This window comes from Hyla sarda, chromosome 2 (assembly GCF_029499605.1).
Source record: "Hyla sarda isolate aHylSar1 chromosome 2, aHylSar1.hap1, whole genome shotgun sequence".
NCBI classification, from domain to species: domain Eukaryota; kingdom Metazoa; phylum Chordata; class Amphibia; order Anura; family Hylidae; genus Hyla; species Hyla sarda.
The window spans coordinates 220,586,447-220,609,080 of NC_079190.1; the positions used below are offsets into that span (position 1 = coordinate 220,586,447).

Sequence of the window (22,634 nt, forward strand, 5' to 3'; positions counted from 1 at the left end):
AATTTGTTAGGCAATGTGAAGCTATACTGTTGCCTTGAAATACAACAGGGCTCCAAAGTGAGAGCGCCATGCGCATTTGAGGCCTGAATTAGGGACTTGCATAGGGGTGGACATAGGGGTATTCTACGCCAGTGATTCCCAAACAGGGTGACTCCAGCTGTTGTAAAACTCCCAGCATGCTTGGACAGTCAATTGCTGTCCAGAAATGCTGGGAGTTTTTGTTTTGCAACATTGCAACAGCTGGAGGCTCCATCTTAGAAACACTGCCGTACAATAGGTTTTTCATTTTTATTGGGGAAGGGGGGTGGTAGGGGGGGCAGTGTACGTGTGTATATGTAGTGTTTTACTCTTTATTTTATGTTAGTGTAGTGTAGTATTTTTAGGGGTACATTCACACTGGAGGCAGATTACACTGAGTCTCCCGCTAGGAGTTTGAGCTGCGGCGGAAAATTTGCCGCAGCTCAAACTTGAAGCGGGGAACTCACTGTAATCTGCCGCCAGTGTGAATGTAGCCTGTACATTCACATGGGAGGGGGGTCAAAACTACAACTCCCAGCATGCACTGACAGACCATGCATGCTGGGAGTTGTAGTTTTGCAACAGCTGGAGGCACACTGGTTGGAAAACCCTGAGTTAGGTTCTATGACCTAACTCAGTATTTTCCAACCAGTGTGCCTCCAGCTGTTGCAAAACTACAACTCCCAGCATGTACTGATTGCGGAAGGGCATGCTGGGAGATGTAGTTATGCAATGGCTGGAGGCACACAAGTACAACTCCCAGCATGCCAAGACAGCCTTATGCTGTTCCTGAATGCTGGGAGTTGTATTTTTGCAAGATTTAGAGGGGTTCAGGTTGTAAATCACTGTTCATTGGTCTCTAAACTGTGGCCCTCCAGATGTGGCAAAACTACAACTCGCAGCATGCCCAGACAGCAAACTGAGGCATGCTGAGAGTTGTAGTTTTGCAACATCTGGAGGGCTACAGTTTGAGACCACTGCATAGTGATCTACAACCTGAACCCCTCTAAATATTGCAAAACTACAAGTCCCAGCATGCCCACACAGCAAACAGCTGTCTGGGCATGCTGGGAGTTGTAGTTTTGCAACATCTGGAGGGGCACGGTTTAGAGACCACTGTAAACTGTGGCCCTCCGGATGTTGCTAGGCAACAACTCACCTGGCAGGACCCGGATGAATTGCTGCCGCCGCATGTGGGAGATCCCCGCATGGAGGATCGCGCTCCGGGATCCAGGTAAGGGACCTTCGGCGCCGGTCCCTGGACAGTTCCGCCGTTTTGCCCGGACACCGATAGGTGGGCAAAGCGAGGGAACCGAACTTTAACCCCCCCGGTTTGCTATAGGTCGGTCGCTCCGGCCGAACAATAGCAGGGATAGGAGGGGTGGCACACCTGCCACCAAACTCCTATCCTTTCAGGGGGATCGAGAGTGTCTCCCCGATCCCTCTTATTTTCCGGGTCACCTGGTCACCAGTGACCTGTATGACCCGGAATCGCGCAAATCGCAGGTCTGAATTGACCTGCGATTTGCGCCCATCGCGGTCATGCTGGGGGGGTGGGTGGTTGTCTCAGGACCCGCCTCGGCGATGTGCCGGGATGCTTGCTGTTAGATAACAGCAGTCATCCCGGCCCGATCACCGCTACCGGTGAAGGGGTTAAACACATGTGCGGGGACCTGTCCTGGTGTTTGCATTAAATGGACTTGGCTGTAAGCTGCCTAACACAGTGTAAAAGAATATCCCTATTTTCCTTAACAATGACAAGGAGTTTGCTAAAATCTTTTGGACTTCATTGTTGGTGATAAGGAGTCTGAAGATTCTGATTTGATATCATATGGGAAAAAAATTCCATTTGGCAATATGGCTGTTTTATAATCTTAGCTTTTGAAACCACAACAACTGGATGTCTCAACATATTACAGTGTATGTCCACAAATAATGCACGTATCTGACATATTTTAAGAAAAGTTCTTCCAATGAATTAAGCTGTTCCTGTTATACCTCCTGAAAATGTATGAATAAAGTGACAACTGGGTGTTACCATTCACTTTATGAAAAAGGTGTGTCCCTACAGTTTGGCACTGTCCGCTCTGATTGGACAGTACTATTAGCCACACCCCAATTGATACCACACGCAATTCATACATTTCTAGGAATAACAGAGGAACGCCAGAATGCAAAGTTCTAAGGAAACTTGTTCCAGAATTACCTGTTTCAGATTTCCACATTGGAGCGCTCATGGAATGAACAAATATTAGTGTAGTGTGTATAAAAATATGAAAAATAAAAAATAAATAAATCATTTACTCATGGTCATGCTCATGATCCTTTAACTCTACTTCTATAAAACCCATATGGAGTGAAGAGGCCTTAAAGGAAAACCGTCACCCGTTCACCCGCACTATATCCCCATACACCGGGTTATAGTGGGGTGAACAGGAGACCGATGCGGAGTCTGCTATACCTACCTGCAGTCCATAGCCCCGATCCCCCAAAAGTCCCTTTCTTCCAGCTCTGACTTGCGCTTTGAGGCGGGCCCACCGGCTAGAATTAAATATTCATAAGCGCCGGTCAAATGAGCACTCAGTAGGCATGAGCGCTCACGTGACCAGCGCTTATGAATATTTAAAACCAGCCAGCGGGCCCGCCTCAAATTGCAAGTCAGCGCTGGAAGAGGGGGACCTTCGAAGGATCGGGGCTCCGGACTGCAGGTCAGTATAGTAGTCCGAGACCCCGCATCGGTCTCCTGCTCACCCGCACTATAACCCGGTGTATGGGGTTATAGTGCGGGTAAACGGGTGACAGTTTCCTTTAAATAAGGCAGAAATAATATGTTTTCATATGTGTTTATTAAAAGAAAAAGACATTTACCTTGAAAACTAGGTCTCTTGGTGCTTTCATCCAATGTAGGATCTTGACAATCTTTCTCACCGACCCCTAAAAGATTTGAGCAGTATTTTTTTACTCCAAATTCACATACTACAAAGTAGACGGCACGGCTAATGTTTTATTGATTCAAACTGGGGATTACTTTATAACATTTGGATATAATATTGATATTTAGGCTTGTTAGCAGTAGTCATATGTATGTTACTTTTAAACAATAGCTGATCCACGTACATTATATGAAAATACTTTTGCATGCAGAAATCCTATGTATTATGACTTACCTACAGGAACAGTGGTGTCAGCCATACTTTCTTTAAGTCCTTCAGAAATCAATTCAGGCCTACAATATAATGTTGATGTTGATATTTAATAGTTTTAAATTAAGGCAAGGGCTACACTACAACTTTCTGTAGCACTACTAATTCATTTTAACTACGGAGCTACAGCTGCAGTCCACAGAAATATTCAGTCTTGTGGACTGCAGATGTCATTTCATAGTTAAAATAAATTGGTAGCACCACATAAAGTTGCAGTGTAAGCCCTAGACTAATGGATGCTGGTTTAATGACTTATGCTACTAAGTAATGATACACAGGAGAAGTGAAGTTTGACAGTGCAGCAGATTTATTAACAAGACATGTTACATTTCAGCATTACCTCTTTACCACAAACTGAATGGCACTGTTGTTTTCCAATATCTTTCTGAGCTTTGCAATTCCAAAACAGTTGGGCCGACGAAACGAAACGCCATCTGGGAGGCCCACAACATACAGATCTTCTGGGTACATCAAGAATTTAGAATATGGCACCTTAACTGGGTGTGAAGCACCAATTGCTTTTGCTGTTCAAAAAAACATGTGTTAAAAGTGTTAAATTACAAGAAAAGATTACACACATATATATACATATAAAACATACACACTCATCAGACCTAACATTAACATCTCTGGTGCGAAGTCAATAACACTGATTATCTTATGACTACTCAAAGCTAATCTTTTATAAGCAAAAGTAATAAGCAAGTGGCACAATCTGAAAAACTTTGAAAGGGATAAATTGTAATGGCTAGATGGCTGGGTCAGAACATCTCCAAAACAACAAGAGTGATGGATTTTTCTTGAAATGCAGTAGTTAGCATTCACTAAAAGTGGTCCAAGGAAGGGCAGCCAGCAAGCAGGTGAAAAGGTTGTCTGATCCAATTCCACAAAAGAGGAACTGTAGAGCAAAATTGCAGAAAAATTTTATGCTGGACACATTCAGAAATCTTGTGAATTCTATACCTTTACCTAAGGGGTACTCCACTACTTAAAAACTTATCTCCTGTTTTCAGGATAGAGGATAAGTGTTTGATCACAGGGAAGAAGACCTCTGGGACCACCCGCGATCTCCAGAACTCCAGCAGCTTGTCATTAGACATTCTATACAATGTCAATGGAAGTGCCAGATATATCAGAGTACATTGCTCTTGTATCTCTGGAACTTCTATTGAAAATGCATAGAGCTGTGCCGACACTCAGCTTTATGTTCAGGGAGAGAAGGGGCCCTGTTCAGGAGATAGTGGGGGTCCAACCTGTGGATAGGGGATAAGTTTTACATTAGGGGAGAACCCCTTTAATGGATTAGAACTAATTTGAATCTACACAATATTGTGTTTTTTTTTTTAAGATAAAGGGGTAACGCAGAACACTTATCCTCTGTCCGCAGGATAAGTGTCAGATTGTGCAGGATCCAACCACTGGGACCCACCATGACAATAAGAATGGGGACCTGAGTCGCACCTCGGGATGGAGGGGCAGGTCGAGCATGCACGCTCCTATTTATTGTCTATGGGATCATAAGAGAGAGCAGAGCACTGCACATGTACATGTAAAGGCAATCCCAGTTTTTATTTCAAACAACATTGACCTACTTGGAAATGTCCCAGTTCTACTATCTTATGTATCCACTACTTTGATTGTTGTTCAAACTAAAAAAGCCTCAGATTTCCCAATTTTTTACATTCTTTTTAGAGTGTTTATGTCCACAATACAGTATGTTTTTTGGAAAGTTAGTTTTTGGCGACATAAAATTGTCAAATTACATTAGAAATGAATACCATGCACTATTTTTACAGACAGAAAAAAAACTACATGTGAATTGTCAATTGTCCTATTAAATTTAAAGCGGAAAATAGCAATTGTGGACATGGGTGATGCTCACGCTTTAACGCTGCACCTGGACTTGCCACTTCAAGTTCAGGTACAGCATGGCAGCTGGTGGTAACAGTGCACACTACCTGCGGCTGCTAATACTGGCCCACATTTATCATTGCAGTGCAAGTTAAGCATTTTTTTACACCTTTTTTTTTTGTGTGCTGATAATGTGTAGGAGCACCAAATTTATTACAAAGGTAAAAGAGCTTTGATAAATTTTGTGCAGGTCCACATTTTCTAAAATTTCTGTCTACACATACACCAAAAAGCTACACAATGTCTGGGCTGGTGTAGTTTTAGAGACTTTTCAATGGCTTTGAGTCTTTTTTTGCTCCTTTTTACAAAAAGGCACAATGATAAATCCCTTCTATATCATGTGTATTGCCGAAATCAGTGGATTGCAACTCAAAATCAGTGGATTGCAACTCAAAATCAGCAGAAATGTGTAAACAAAAAGGGGCAAAAAAAGGCGCAAAAAACCCTGCTTGCGCCTTTTTTAGACACAAAAAACTGTCTAAAGACAATGATAAATGTGGGCCACTGTGTGTATTTTCACCCTTACAATTTCTATAGTTTGTCAGCACTCATTATCCCACATAGATTTTCCAAAGGTGTTCGCATCGTGAGAAGATGTAAACAGTACACAGTAGAAATGAGAATATTACTTACCATATTTTTTATTAAATATGTTTTCAACTCGTTTTCTTAGTTGGCGAATAATGTCCCCAATGCCTTCTTAATGCATGAAAAAATAAATACATAAATAACTTAATTTATTACATCTTTAAATCTCTATCATTAAACAGTAAATCCCAGAATACATAGTTACGTAAATAAAGTTCCTTTTGTACAGGTATGAAAGGAACAAGCCTACGGTAAAAACATCCCATGGTTACATTGTATACTAACACACAATGGAGGACCCATGCTTGTCCTGTAGCTTCTTTCATTATGAGAGTGGTCTTCTGTTGGTCAGTATCCTATGTACTTTTATGATCTATTAATCTTAGGGTCATCCTTTTGATACTATTTCACAATGCTTTTTTATGTATTTATGTAACTATCTATGTCATTAAAAACTATGTGGCACTAACATGATCCTATAATATCATATGTACAGTTAACACCATTCTTCTATTTTTATTAAAAAGATAAAATGAAACCTTACATCTAATGTAAATATGGGTTATGTGTTATAAAGGCTGGGACTACCGTGTCTTACTACACAGTGGATCCACACCACATGCGTCCGTCCTGTCGGCTCTAACGTGCAGTATGTGCAGTACTAGAGGCAGACGCTCCTCCGCTCACTGCCTCTAGTACAGCCAGAACATGCGCACTGAGCGCATAAATGTCGGGAGAGAGTGCTCGCTCTGTCAATTCAGGACGCGGCGCACGCGCGATAGAGCCAACAGGACTGGCGCATGCGCTGTGGTTGCACTGTGTAGTAAGACACTGCGGTGCCAGTGATCCGACTGTGCCTGACTTTTGGATAACAGGTTTTTATTAGTAAGAAAAGAAGAACAACCAGCAATAAAAGGTATGGTTGCAGTCACCTTATAATCATCTGGAACACCATTATAGTGGTCTGGGGGGTCAAAATCTGATGACAGTTGTGCTTTAAAGGGTATTCCAGGAATTTTTGATTTGACTGTGCTACAAGGGCTGTAAAGTTAGTGTAGTTCATAATATAGTGTCTGTACTTGTGTTTGATGGCTGGTCTCACAATTCTTATGTGATCTTTCCCCCAATGCTTATTTTAAGCAGCAAACAAAATTTGTGTCATCTTAAGATTTCCCACATTGCAGTGCAGCCAGAGACATTACATCACTGTGTTGAAAGGGACCATGGCTATGTTACAATGGGTTGAGCAACCGCTGGGTAGGAAGGAGATCATTCTCCAAAGGGCTGCAGGGAATTGTAGTTTGAGGAACAGCATGCAGAGCTCAGCTGTGCTGAAGACTGATGTGTGGGAGGGAGAAAATAGAATTCACACTTACAAACAAGGGATCCTGGGACTTGTAGTTGGAGGGAAGGAACTCCAACAGGAAATAGTCTTTTCACAAAAAGAAAGCAACAGCACAGCCATTTAGCCCCAAGAAAAGCACAGATCCTTCCTAAGCATGTCCATTACTGTCTGGCGGGTAAGTATTAAGGTCACCTTATGGTGGATAACCCCTTTAATATATGCTACAGTGTGCAATATTATCCCCTGATGTTGTTCAAAAGGGGCATCTTAAAGGGAACCTGTTATCTTTTTCATGCTGCATGAATTAAGAGTCATCACGGCAGTCCTCGGCAGCTTCTCCTTGCCCACCAGCCTTGGTTAAAGGAGATATGCAGCGTAAACCTTTTAAGTCCCCCTGTGCCCAGGCTGCAAAAACAAAACTTTAAAGGGGTATCCCAGGCAAAAAAAATTTTTTTTATATATCATTTGGCTCCGGAAAGTTAAACAGATTTGTAAATTACTTCTATTAAAAAATCTTAATCCTTCCAATAGTTATTAGCTTCTGAAGTTGAGTTGCTGTTTTCTGTCTAACTGCTTTCTGATGACTTACGTCCCAGGAGCTGTGCAGCTCCTATGGGGATATTTTCCCATCATGCAAGGGATATTCTCCCATCATGCACAGCTCCCGGGATGTGACATCGTCATTGAGCAGTTAGAAAACTTCAGAAGCTAATAACTATTGGAAGGATTAAGATTTTTTAATAGAAGTCATTTACAAATCTGTTTAACTTTCCGGAGCCAGTTGATTTTATATATATATATATATATATATATATATATATATATATATATATAAAAAGGTTTTTGCCTGGAATACCCCTTTAACTCACCTTCCTAAGTTCCTCCGGTATCGGACATCGCTGCAGCCGGCGATACGCTGACTGTAGTGTGACATTTCAAGCCTAAGAAGCACGGAGCCGAGCAGCAGCGGAGGAACGGGATGCTGATACCAGGGCAACGGGGGAACGTAGGAAGGTGAGTTCAAGTTTTTTTTTTTGCAGCCCGGGCACAAGGGGACATAAAAGTTTTACACTGCATATCTCCTTTAATAGATGTCTCCCTATTTAGGTATAGGGAGAGATCTATCAACCAAGACCAGTAGGGTACGCAGAAGTCAGCAGGGACCACCGTGATGACTCATGGCAGTATTAAAGTGGTGACAGGTTCCCTAAAGCTCCTTCTAATAGAGGTCTGTCTAGTGATCATTTTTGTTAAGGATTTAAAACATAAAACTTCTTTTAAAAAAAGTCCTAATACTGCGTATGCAACACCCAGAATATATTTACCATCTAGGCGTTTCTCTTCCACTCTGTTAAATCTGGAGTCATCAGTTATTCCTTTTTCAGATACTAAATGAAGACAAAAAGAAAAAAAGATCACATAAAGCATATATGCAAGGGCCCAATGTTTGTATTGTTTGTCATTTTCATATAAAATTATAATTGCAAAGAATGCAGAATTAATGGTAATGACCCATATACTGGCTGATTTTCCCATATTGCATATTGTTCACATTGATTCAAGAAGCAATGTATCCTATGTTTTCAATGCCAGCCCTCTGTAGAGATAGAAGTGAATGCGACAAGCAGGCTGTGTACTGAAGGCATGAACCATGTCAGATTACACCAGTTCTGAGCCTGCTCCCTCCGTAAGGCCTAGTGTTCATGTTTTACAATTAGCAGCATGACCAGCACCTGTTTATAGCTTCCTCCTAGTTCAGTTACTGCTTCAGGCCCTTTATAAATAATTTCTATTCCACTTCACAGACCACAGAGATACTAGAACTGTCAGCTGACCACAAATTTTTCAACTCAATAACATGTCTCAATGCAGGAAGAATATAGACGGCACTCACCAGGGTAGTTGCTTAAAAGTTCCTTTAATATGCAGACAGTAGTGCGCTGTCAGGCAGGTATCATGGCAGGAACGCTGAGGATCTCAGCGTAGAGGTAACAGCTGTGTCGTACTTCCGTTCTTCTACAGACCATACACGCCCCAGGCGTAGCCACCAGTGCTATACCTGCATGACATCATCAAGGGGCGGGAACTACAAAAGTGCAGTATCAAAAACGTGTATTAAAAACAATTAAAAACACAAATCTTCCGCTGAGAATAAACACTGGCAATGCATATATTTCAAATAAAGATACTTAAATCCAATCCAAGTTTGGAACTGTCTTGCCGTTCTCTAGACTGACCACCTATACAGCCAAGGTTGCTTCATTCAACTCACCTGCCTCTGTGTATGCACCGTGATTACAATATTCTACGTTGTTCACATCTTGTATGTTCCTGAGCACGCTGGGACTTGCAGTCCTCTTTACACGGCTTTATTTTTGCACCTGAGTGTGCAATCACTTCACCTTATAATGGATGAAGATGCAGATAACGCAGGTGTGAATATGGAAGTTTCAATGCGGTGTCGGCGGGACACCGAGGACTTTTTCACTGTATGCAATGCAAAAGATGTTCTGCATATTATGAGCATCAAAAGTTTGGAACAGAAAATTCTGCATTTAGCTGATGAAGAAATGCGCATATACTGGACAGTAAAGTCTCTTAAATCATATGAAGAATGCAATCTAATCCCACGAGGTCTCAGAAACTACAAGGAGCTCTCCCAGTTTTTGGAAGATGATACGTTTGTACAAGCTTGGAAGGATATTCACCTGAATTACTATCGTGATATGATAACATTACTGCGAAAGTGGAAAGAATCAGAATATACAACAACAACAAATGCCTTATGCAAAGCCAAATGAGAGCTACAAACTAGACTATCTGAAGCACAATTCCACAGCTTTAATAAAAAATTGGAAAAAAAAACATCACCCTGCAAACAAACATCAAGGAACAAAAACATGATAAGTTTGTTTGTGACAAAACAGATTTTGATACCGGTAAAATTTTCACAGGATATACAAGAGTTTCTAAACAGAATAATTATTTTAAAAAAAAAAGGTATGGAAAGCAGGAGGCAGCAAAAATCCCCCTGAACATAAACAGGACTTTAAATCTCAACAACAACACAAAAATGTAACGAAGAAAACAGATTTTCTAACCACTGAGTCAGAGTCGAGTAACTCAGATGAATCAGGACAATCCAGATCTGCAATTTTGGATACTAATGCTGGAGCTGTTTTGATGGAACAAGAAAAGGAGCTCCCTTTGGCTAAGTGTCCACTTGTTTTTTTTCTGGCAGTTTTTGGAATACAGCCACTGCAGTTTTTGAGCCAAAGTCCGAAGTGGATCTTTAAGGGAGGAGAAATATAAGTCCTTCCTTTATATGTCCTATTCCTTTTGAATACATTTCTGGCCTTGGCTCAAAAACTACAGTTTTTGGAAAACTGCCAGAAAAAAAAAACAAGTGCAAACTTAGCCTGAAGGAGACGCATCAGAAGAGGCCGTGGAAGGAAGAACCAAAACCGCAAAAAGAAATTACAAACGGAAAAAACAAGTAGCCTGGCAGCAATAAAATTGGTTGATTTGTGTGTGCTGACATCTCTGACCTTAAAATGAACAGAGATGTCAGCAGAGAGAACTGTGCTCGTGATTCAGCAGAGAGACTCTGTGTTCCAAAAAGAAAATAAACTCTTCTGTAGTATTCAGCAGCTAATAAGTACTGGAAGGATTAAGATTTTTTAATAGAAGTAATTTACAAATCTGTTTAACTTTCTGGCACCAGTTGATTAAAAAAAAAGAGTACCCTTTTGAATCTCAGCTCTGCCCCCCTATTGCTCCGGGCAGTAATTTAGATTTATTCTACTACAAAGTGATGGAGGAAATGAAGGCTTTAAGGTATCCTGTAGATGCTAATAACCTGAGTAAGGAAGAAAAGGAAGCTTTGATGTGGTTAAGATCAATTAAAAATGTCATCTTTAAAAAAGCCGATAAAGGCGGCAATATTGTGTTGCTAACAGAGGAGTACTAAATACAGGAAGCGAAAAGACAACTAGAAAATCTGGTTTACTATGAAAAATTTAAAATCAATCCAACATGTAAGATTAAATCCAAGTTACAAACCCTCCTTAGGGGTGCAGCGGAAAAGGGGATCCTATCCAAAGAGATGGCCTCTAAATTTATACCAGCATTTCCCAAATATCCATCTTGGTACTTTTTACACAAGATACACAAATGTTTGGAAGCCCCCCTGATGCCCTATTGTGTCTCCGGGGTGGGCTCCATAACTGAGTATCTCCAAATATGTAGATTTTTTATTAAGACCTATGTTAAAAGATACTTTGGATAAGGACACAAATGAGTTGTTAGTTGTACTCAGTGGTCAAGAGTGTGAAAAGGGAGATATATTGGCGTCTATTGATATAGAGTCACTTTATACAAGTATCCCTCAAGAACTAGGGGTAAATTGTATTCGTGGTTTACTTAAAAAATTCGACAGGAGTCAACTGGTGGTGGACTTGGTCTGTGAGGCATTGTCCCTGATCCTTGCGAACAATGCATTTACGTTTGATAACGTTTGGTATAGGCAGACTTCTGGAGTGGCTATGGGTACTCCGGTGGCCTGTACTTTTGCCAATTTATTCGTGGCATGTTTTGAGAGGGATTTTATCTTCTCAGCTTAAGGGATACACCCAGTTTGTGGACGATATTTTGATCGTCTGGTCGGGCTCAAAGGCAGACTTCGTCCACCACATAACACATAACAATATGAATTTAAGCTTCACTTATAACACCAGTACTACACAGCTTGAGTTCCTTTATGTGCTTGTGTTTGTTGGCGATAATGGGCTGGTAACTACTGGTTATAGAAAACCTATGGCGGGTAATTCCCTCCTGCACTACAGCAGTTACCACTCAGAGCATGTAAAATCAGCCATACCATATGGGCAGATGTTAAGGCTCAAGAGAATTAACGGCACAGACTCTGGGTTTAAAACAAGCTGTGGAGTTGGCTAGAAGACTAGAGGATAGGGGTATCCCCATAAGGTTTTGGAAAAAACATATAGTCGGGCACTATTACAAGATAGGAATCAGCTTCTTAAAACAACTAAAAAAAGAAATAACAAGAGAGGCCCACAATCTGGTAGATTTATGTTCTCTTTTAAATATGGTCCAATGACCAGCACTATCAAATCAGTAATCCAGAAGTACTGGTTCCTAATACAGAATGATCCCGCTTTAACAGATCTGAAGCAACATAATCCTATGATAGCTTTCAGGAGAGTGAAAAATGTAGGTGATACCCTTACCTGCAGTAAATTTTCTTCAAGCCATGACAAAGAAGAAAAAAATTATTGGTTAACTTTGAGAGGTAATCCTAAGTGTGGTACCTTAGTGGTGCCCTCATTTGTGAGTATGCATCCAATGTAAAGATTTTTTCTGTTGTAAAAGAACTTAATTTGTGTATGGTTTGAGATGTGAGTGCGGACGATTTTATATCGGAAGCACCATACACCCCATGCACATGATGATTCCGCGAGCACATCTACTCATTACGCACTAAAAAGGGCTCACCTAGAGTTATTCAACATATGTGGGAAAGGCATAATGGGGAGCCATCAGCATTATGCTTTTTCGGCATCGAAAGGGTGTTCTGACATGATGGAATGGATAGACGTAAGACCCTTTTACAGACAGAGCTCGCTGGATCATGCGTACTGAATGAAGCACAAGGAAAGTTGGGCTTATATGAGAAATTGGATTGAAGTATCTTTATTTGAAATATATGCATTGCCAGTGTTCATTCTCAGCAGAAGATTTGTGTTTTTAATTGTTTTTAATACACATGTTTATGATACTGCACCTTTGTAGTTCCCGCCCCTTGATGATGTCACGCAGGTATATCACTGGTGGCTACGCCTGGGGCGTGTATGGTCTGAAAAATTACAAAAGTACGACAGAGCTTTTATCTCTACGCTGAGGTCCTCGGTGTTCCTGCCATGACACCTGCCTGACACCGCACTACTGTCTGCACATTAAAGAAATTTTTATGCAACTACCCTGATGAGTGCCGTCTATATTCTTCCTACATTCAATAACATGTCTGTTTATCCCAGCACAACAGGTACTGTACTTCTATAGGGTGTTGGAGATAAACAGCCAGCAGGAATATCTGGCATCGTGTTTCTTAAGGGAAGTAGGGGTGTGTTCACACTTTCAGATTTTTAATTGCAATTGTTAAATGCAAAGCCTGTGTAGGATACTTTTAAAGGAAGAACCGATACTTCTCTTTTCAAATCCATTCCTGTCTTTGCATTTAACAATTGCAACTGGAGAACATAGCCTAGAGATTAGGAACAATAAAAATTCTACCTTTTTAATACTGGTTTACAGATATGCTTTTGAGCAATGTCCAGTTAGATTGTTGTCAGATTCTGCACAGTTGAAAAGGGTTAATGCCACACAGGCAATGCATGTTAAAGGTTATGACATTTTTTAAATGCATTCTATCTTTGGTACAAAAACAACTTCTCCACAGATTTTTATTTACAGCCTCCTGCAGTATCCTGTCAGCGCCACAGGTTTTTATTAAAAAAAACTTTCGTCTTGTTCCCTTCTAAAGCCTTTAACTTACGTGCCTATTATAAGCCTTTTTCTGTTCTCCTGAAGGTGCTTCTATCTAAGCTGATTTATGACTGCACCAAAGCTGACCTTTGATCTGGTCAAAATCAGCTGAAGATTCTATGATGGAATTTGCAGTTTTGCAAGGTTTAGAGGGCCACGGTTTAGTAACCACCGCACAGTAATCTACAAACTGTGGCCCTCCAGATGTTGCAAAACTACAATTCCCAGCATGCCCAGACAGCAAACTGCTGTGTGGGCATGCTGGGAGTTGTAGTTTTGCAAGATCTAGAGGGCCAAAGTTTAGAGATCACTGCACAGTGATCTCCAAACTGTAGCCCTCCAGCTGTTGCAAAATTACAAATCCCAACATGCCCAAACAGTTGCCTGAAGAAGCGGAACTCCCGCAAAACGCGTTGCATTGTGGGTAATTAAACACCCTGAATTTTATCCTGGTCTCAGCGCTTGATTTTACCTTGCTTTTATTTGGAGGAGAGTTGTATCCAAACAGCTGTCTGGGCATGCTGGGAGTTGTAGTTTTGCAACATCTGGAGGGCTACAGTTTAGAGACCACTGTATAGTGGTCTCTAAACTGTAGCCCTTCAGATGTTGCTAGGCAACTCACCGTCTTCCGTAGTCTGCAGGATTGCCGTACGCTGCACCAGGGAGAGGAACGCCGCCCGCCGCCGATCGCGAGTGACCTCCACCACCGGTCACACTACTGTTCCCCCGTTCTGCCCTGACCACCGTGGGTGGGCAGAACGGGGGAACCGAACTTTAACCCCCCCCCCGATCTGCTATTGGTCGGTCGCTTCAGACCGACCAATAGCAGGGATAGGGGAGTAGGCACCCCTGGCACCTCACTCCTATCCCTTCAGGGGGATCAGGGGTGTCTTGGACTACCCTTATCCCCCTAATTTTCCGGGTGACCCGTATGACCCGGAATCGCTGCAGATTGGTGGTCTGAATTGACTGGCGCTTTGTGGTGATCTCCCCCTCGGCGATGTGCGGGAATTAAAGCGTGTGCTCCGGTCCCCGTCCCCGGAGCGTCCGCCCCCTCGGCCTTCTGCCCCTGGATCCCGGTCAGTGACACTGACCGGGAGCCCGGGTTCCCTAGTGTCGGGTATGCGGCTGCCGTATCGGCTGGCCCCCGTTCACGCGCCGTGTCCCAGCTCCACTCACCTGGCTCCCCGCTCCTTGCGCCGTCCTTCTCTGCCTCCCGGCACGCGCGCCGCCTTCAGTAAATTTAAAGGGCCAGCGCACCGGTAATTGGTGAGCTGGTTCCTCACTTCCCCTGCCTTCCCTATAAAAGGCACCTGCCCCTTCCTGCTCTTGCCGGATCTTTGTGCCCTAGTGCCTCTGAGAAAGCGTTCCTATTGTGTGTATTGCCTTGCCTGTTGCCGAACCCGTTGCTACCGCCTACTCGCCTTTGAACCCTTGCCACCTGCCCTGACCTCTGCTACGTCCGACTACGCTCCTACCTGCTCCCTGTGTACCACGCCATATCAGCTGCCTGAGAGGTTGAGTTGCTACTGGAGGATACGACCTGGTGGTTACCACCGCAGCAAGACCATCCCGCCTTGCGGCGGGCTCTGGTGAAAACCAGTAACCACTGAGAACCGATCCTCTGGTACAACCCGCGCCATCGCCTCTCTGGTCCAGAGGATCCACTACCAGTCCAGCCGGTACGTGACAGTAAGATCCGGCACCGGATCCCACTGATGTTCCTTTGCCAAGCCTAGCGGACTTCACCTCCATTGTGGCCCAGCAAGGTCAGCAGCTGGCCCAGCTAACCACCATGATGCAGCAGCTCCTGCCGTCTCAGCAACAGCCAGCTCCTCCTCCTGCATCTGCTGTATCTCCACCGCCTGCAGTTATCACCGGTTCCCGAGTCCGTCTATCCCTGCCGGACAAGTATGACGGAGATCCAAAGCAGTGCTGAGGGTTCCTCTCACAATGCTCTCTCCACCTCGAGCTACTGTCCTACCAGTTTCCTTCCGAGCGAGCCAAGGTAGCCTTTATCCTCAGTCTGCTCTCCGGGAAGGCCCTGGCCTGGGCTACACCGCAGTGGGACCACGCAGATCCAGCCACCTCCTCCGTCCAGAACTTCGCCAAGAGTTCCGGAATGTTTTCGAAGAACCGGCCCGGGTTACCTCCCCAGAGACTGCCTTACTAAACTTGTCCCAGGGAAACTCTACCGTGGGCGACTACGCCATTCAGTTTCGCACCCTAGCCTCAGAACTGAACTGGAACAATGAAGCCCTTTGTGCCACGTTCAAGAAGGGACTTAATAGTGAAGTAAAGGAACGTTCAGGCTGCACATGAACTACCTTCCACCCTTAGTGACCTCATCTTGCTGGCCACTAGAATCAACAGGCGTTTCGCAGAGAGACGGGAGGAACTTCTTCTAGAAAAAGGAAAGGCTCAACCTAGACGTTACCCTCGTCTGGCTCCCGTTTTCCAGCGTCCACCTCAACCCCTTTCCGGGCCTCCCGCTGTGGAAGCCATGCAGGTGGATCGGTCACGCCTGACTCCGCAGGAACGAAGCCGTCGCAGAGACGAGAACCTATGTTTGTACTGCGCCAGTACTGAGCACTTCCTACGAGGCTGTCCTCTCCGTCCACCGCGTTCGCGAAACGCTCGCACCTAGTAAACGTGGGAGAGGCGTTGCTAGGTGTGGATTCCTCCTCTCCACGACTCATACCCATGCAGTTGTTCATCTCTTCCATGTCCTCTTTCTCCGCTTCCGCCTTCTTGGATTCCGGTTCAGCTGGCAATTTCATTCATGCTTCCTTGGTTGACAAGTACCATATTCCAGTAACCCGTCTTCCTAAGCCGTTCCTCATTTCTACAGTTAACGGTGAGAGACTCTCTACCACGGTGCAGTTCCGTACCCAGCCTCTGCAGATGGACATTGGAATATTCCATACCGAAACCTTAGAGTTCTTTGTCCTCCCTTTCTGCTCCTCTGAACTCCTCCTGGGTTTGCCGTGGCTACAACGACATTGTCCCGTCCTGAATTGGACCTCCGGTGAAATCCTGCATTGGGGCTCCTCTTGTTCTGGCCGTTGTCTCAAGCCTCCTCCTGTCAAACAGGTCCTGCAAGTCGCTCCGCCTCCTGTTCTGCCCAAGCCGTACCATTCTTTTGCGGATGTCTTTTGTAAGAAGCAAGCTGAGGTCCTTCCTCCTTACAGGCCTTATGACTGTCCTATTGACCTGGTGCCCGGTTCAACCCCACCTTGGGGTAGGATCTATCCTCTCTCACCTCCTGAGACTCTTGCCATGTCTGACTATATTCGTGAGAATCTAGAGAGAGGATTTATTAGAAAGTCTTCCTCCCCTGCTGGAGCCGGGTTTTTCTTTGTGACTAAGAAGGACGGTTCTCTCCGTCCCTGCATTGACTACAGAGGACCTAAAAAGATCACCATCAAGAACCGTTATCCTCTGCCCCTGATCTCGGAACTGTTTGATCGCCTCCCAGGGGCAAAGATCTTCACCAAATTGGACCTACTAGGGGGCCTATAATTTGATTTGCATTCGAGAGGGGGACGAGTGGAAGACCGCCTTCAACACAAGGGACGGGCACTTTGAGTATCTGGTGATGCCCTTCGGCCTTTGTAATGCACCTGCCATCTTCCAAGGATTTGTCAACGACATCTTCAGAGACCTACTCTATACCTGCGTGGTTGTATACTTGGATGACATCCTAATCTTCTCCTCCAATTTGATTCAACATCGGGTCCATGTGCGTCAAGTTCTCACCCGCCTTAGGAGCAATCACCTATACGCCAAACTTGAGAAATGAATTTTTGAACGGTCCTCCCTACCTTTCCTGGGATACATTATCTCAGCTCAAGGACTTCAAATGAATCCAGACAAGCTCTCTGCGGTACTGGATTGGCCATGCCCCTCTGGACTCCGATCCATACAAAGATTTCTGGGCTTTGCTAATTACTACAGACAGTTTATTCCGCAGTATTCCACTCTCGTGGCTCCTATCGTGGCTTTAACAAAAAAAAGGAGCCAACCCCAAATCTTGGCCTTCTCAAGCCAAAGAAGCCTTCCAGTCACTGAAAGCTGCCTTTGCCTCTGCACCGGTTCTCTCTAGGCCAGATTCCACCAAGTCCTTCTCTCTCGAAGTGGATGCCTCCTCGGTGGGCGCTGGAGCTGTCCTTACCCAAAAGTCTCCCGGGGGCAAAACAGTAACTTGTGGCTTATTTTCTAAAACATTCTCCCCCGCAGAGAGAAACTATTCGATTGGAGACAGAGAACTGCTGGCCATTAAATTGGCACTGGAGGAATGGAGGCATTTACTCGAGGGTGCCTCACACCCTGTGAACATCTTCACTGATCACAAGAACTTGGCTTATCTCCAGTCCGCCCAGCGACTAAATCCCCGCCAAGCTCGATGGTCCTTGTTCTTCGCCCGCTTTAATTTTGAAATCCATTTCAGTCCTGCATGCAAGAACATTAGAGCAGATGCTCTGTCTCGCTCTTCTGATGTAGTGGGCGATGAACTAACACCTCAACATATTATCCCACCTGAACGGCTGATTGCCATAGCTCCCGTGGACCTGAGTCTTCTTCCTCCCGGCAAATCTTATGTACCACCACGTCAGCAGTTGCAGGTACTCAAGTGGGGCCACTCTTCTCTTTTTGCCGGGAATCCAGGGATACAAAAATCCCTTCAGCTGATCTCCCAAAGATAATGGTGGCCATCTCTGGAGAAGGATGTCTCGGACTTTGTCCACGCCTGTGTGATTTGCGCCCAGGATAAATCGTCCCCTCAGAAACCAGCGGGTCTTCTCTTGCCTCTGCCCGTTCCTGCAAGGCCCTGGTCTCACATTGCCATGGACTTTGTTACAGACCTTCCCTCCTCCCATGGCATGGCTGTTATCTGGGTTGTGGTAGATCGCATCTCCAAAATGGCTCACTTTGTACCTCTCTCCAGTCTAACTTTGGCACCCATGTTAGCCAAACTATTCTTCCAACACATCTTCCGTCTCCATGGCCTCCCCGAAGATATCATCTCGGATCGTGGGGTACAATTTGTCTCCAAGTTCTGGAGGGCCCTTTGTGGGCAATTTGGGATCAAATTGGACTTCTCTTCTTCCTACCACCCTCAGTCCAACGGCCAAGTAGAACGGGTGAATCAAATTTTGGGCGACTATATGCGCCACTTTGTATCCTCCCGCCATGACAATTGGGTGGATCTCCTTCCCTGGGCGGAATTTTCTTACAATTACAAACAATCCTCTGCTACTAACAAATCTCCTTTTTTTGTAGTTTTTGGCCAACATCCTCTTCCACCTCTGCCGCAGTCTTCCACCCCTTCTTCTATACCTGCTGTTGACAATCTAGTGCTGGACTTTTCCACCATCTGGCATGATACTCAAATGGCTCTCCTCAAGGCATCTGCTCGTGTGAAGGTCCAAGCCGACAAGAGATGCAGAGCTCCTCCGGAATTCCGCCCAGGTGACAAGGTTTGGCTCTCCTCGAAATACATCCGATTCAAGGTTCCTAGCTACAAGTTGGTTCCTCGCTACTTGGGACTCTACAAAATCAAGAGTCTGATTTATCAGGTCTCCTACCAGCTCCATCTTCTTCCCTCCCTCCGAATCCATAACTCTTTCCATGTCTCCCTTCTTAAACCTGCTGCCTTCAACCATTTCTCTCCCAAACTTTTTTCTCACACCCCTGTTGCCGGTACCTTCGATATTTTTTCTGTTAAGGAGATCTTGGCGACCAAGATCTCTCGGGGGAAAATATTTTTTCTGGTGGATTGGGAGGGTTGCGGTCCTGAGGAGAGGTCTTGGGAGCCTGACGAGAATATCTTGGACCGCAGTCTCATTCTCTCTTTTCTGGGCACCAAGAAGAGGGGGAGACCTAAGGGGGGGGGGTACTGTTAAAGCGTGCGCTCCGGTCCCCGACCGAGAGCCCGGGTTACCTTGTGTTGGGGACGCGGCTGTTGTGACGGCTGGCCCCCGTTCACGCGCCGCGTCCCAGCTCCACTCACCTGGCTCCCCGCTCCTTGCTCCGTCCTTCTCGCGCGCGCCGCCTTCAGTAAATTTAAAGGGCCAGCGCACCGGTAATTGGTGCGCTGGTTCCTCACTTCCCCTGCCTTCCCTATAAAAGGCACCTGCCCCTTCCTGCTCTTGCCAGATCTTTGTGCCCTAGTGCCTCTGAGAAAGCGTTCCTATTGTGTGTATTGCCTTGCCTGTTGCCGAACACGTTGCTACCGCCTACTCGCCTGTGAACCCTTGCCGCCTGCCCTGACCTCTGCTACGTCCGACTACGCTCCTGCCTGCTCCCTGTGTACCACGCCATATCAGCTGCCTGAGAGGTTGAGTTGCTACTGGAGCATACGACCTGGTGGTTACCGCCGCAGCAAGACCATCCCGCCTTGCGGCGGGCTCTGGTGAAAACCAGTAATCACTTAGAACCGGTCCTCTGGTACAACCCGCGCCATCGCCTCTCTGGTCCAGAGGATCCACTACCAGTCCAGCCGGTACGTGACACTGGGATGCCTGCTGAATGATTTCCATACCTGTACGCCCTATGTCCTTAAGGACTCAGGATGCAGGGCTTATGCATATGCCCTGCGTCCTGGAGAGGTTAAAACAAAGTTGATTCCAGACAACACCTGTAATGCAGGGAAGTGATCTATACAACCACTGCATGGGTTTATGACATCAGTATATCAATAAGACACAATCTTCATAATAGCTAGGAGCTCAGCCTCCTCTCCATAAGGAATGACCTCTTCACAGGTCACAGAGCATGCCTAGTAATTGATCATACTTATGTTATTATGGTCTGGGCCAGTCTATTGTGTTTATTTCCATGAATCTTGCTGTAAAGCATATCTCAAAACGCTCTTAAAACAGCTCAGGAAAGATGGCTGCCCCATAAATATATTGTAAATACTAAATGAAATAAACAGATTAGAAAAAAAAAACATGTTTCAGTATCTGGCTCTAAACTGTAAAAACCCTATAGGTGATACATTCACTTTATTAGATCCATTCTTAATCAGTAGATTATATGAAGCAATAAACAAGCATCTGTATACAATGTACCATCTGCTGCTAACATACTGTACCTGTTCCTGTGTCTAGCACATAAGTGGAATTTTCTGTATTTATTTGACTCTTCAAACAGTCAGTCAATTCATCGGAATTAAACGTGTGTTCTGTGAAGGGAAAAATGCGTGTATTAGAAGCTGGCAAAACAAATAATTACAGAATAGAACTGACGGGCACCTACATACACAGTCATCACACATCATTGTAACATAGTTTGATGCACCTTAAAGAGGACTTGACACCTAATATGAAAATGCGCTGTCTAGCCAAGAGGACGTGGGCACCAGTGATTCTCCAGAGGTGGAGCTAGCTTACACCCTCTGTTGCTGTCCTAACAACGTAAGGCTGCCTTACAGACAGTGCTGGTCATGTGATTCTGCGAGATTAACGTTATGTAGCAATACCACATGGGTGCAGAATTCACACAATATTACGCTGCACAGCACTGTCTGTAAGCCAGTCTTACATTTACATTACACCATAAGAGGCTATAAAGGTAGCTCTGGCTCTGGAGAATTGCTGGTGTACAGCTGTATATAGCTAGATCTTATATACCCTGAGTTCATTTTTGAGGTTCAGGCCCATGCGAGTCTGTTTATTAAAGGTTCCCATCTGGTATGAGGTTGTTTTCGTATGCTTGATATTCACACATGTAATTTATGTGTCTGCATTTGCATTGCAGTGTACACCTTTGCATTTTTCTTTTCTTTTCGTTGGAGGTGTTTTTTAGCACTGTATGTGTGGATCAGAATACAGAGCTGGATTCTACCTGTCCTAAGTAAATATTGTAGGTGTCAGGACCAGGTGATATGAGTCTGTTTAGTGTAGGTTTCCATTTTAAATTAGGTCTTGACACTACAGGTGCTCTTAAGCAATTTGACCAAAATGTGCCCTAAAAACCTCTGGTTTACATGTACAGTAAATATATGCAACATGAATGCAACTGAAAAAAATCCAAATATTCAATGTTCCCATATGTCTTAACATTTGCCATGTAAATCTCTATTTTGTGTGTGCTCCCATTTGTCTTGCGGCCGTGGCAGAGTACACGGTGCACATGTGAAACTTCAGTTGGCGATGCTGATCGGTTTTATTTTTTTGTATTGTCAGTATTCTTCTGACATACAGAATATTGTCCTCAGCGATTGTTAGGCCCCCTGTTACCATGGCAACTCAATCCCCCCTCAAGGAAGAGGGGGGGGGGGGGGGATCAATAGACTTGTCCCTCTATTAAACTCCTCAGATGCCATAGTTGCTACTGACATAGTTGCTCCTAGGGGATTAAATGTTCGAAATCTAAGGTACCTTTGGTCCCAACTGTTAGAGCAAGGTGGAGACCATAAAATACAAGTGATAGCGCAGGCACACAGCTCCTGTCACTGAGGTCCCTTATTCAGGAGCCTCATCTCCAGGTTAGTATGGAGAACCAGAAAACCGAGTAATGCTTTATTTCCCATGTGATGGGGCTGCCAGAAAATATTTGCTGCAAGTTTTTCCCACATTACATTACAGCTGGTTGCCTAAAGTCCCAGGAGGAGAATACTATACTATACTATATAGTGATCAAGATTAGCTTCTTGTCAAGTGATCCTTCTAGCAAGTAGGGATTGTCCAAAGAGTCACTTATAGAAATTGATGGTAGAGAAATACAGTACTCCTTCTAATACCACTTCAGCTGCTGAACCTGTCCAATGATATTAATTGGTAGGAAACTCATATACTTTTCATGAAGTCCTGCAGCAGCCAAGGTGTGTATTAGGATGTATAATAGCTGCACTGTATAATACATGCTTCAGCTGCTGAAGAACCTAATTTTAAGCAAATAGGAGGATTTTCAAAATCTGAATTTTTCAGGGAGCAATTTCGTTCAACACCAGCATGTTAGTGTAATTTTTTTTCTTTTTGTGGTGTAGCCCTCAACTT

The 22,634-nt window shown here is 44.4% G+C and overlaps 1 protein-coding gene across 4 annotated transcripts in view; it reads right to left on the reverse strand.

Annotated features, from left to right (window-relative positions):
* Positions 1-22,634, reverse strand: part of GTF2IRD1 (GTF2I repeat domain containing 1) — a 228,391-nt gene that overhangs the window by 13,996 nt on the left and 191,761 nt on the right. For 2 of the 4 annotated variants that reach the window (XM_056556430.1, XM_056556429.1), the window contains exons 15-20: positions 20,729-20,818; positions 8,391-8,453; positions 5,766-5,831; positions 3,562-3,745; positions 3,186-3,244; positions 2,887-2,952 (exon numbers count right to left, since the gene is read on the reverse strand). In XM_056556430.1, the coding sequence (XP_056412405.1) occupies positions 2,887-2,952; positions 3,186-3,244; positions 3,562-3,745; positions 5,766-5,831; positions 8,391-8,453; positions 20,729-20,818 (528 nt within the window). The remainder of the gene's footprint in view (positions 1-2,886; positions 2,953-3,185; positions 3,245-3,561; positions 3,746-5,765; positions 5,832-8,390; positions 8,454-20,728; positions 20,819-22,634) is intronic. The other 2 variants (XM_056556431.1, XM_056556432.1) reach the window with 2 other exon arrangements.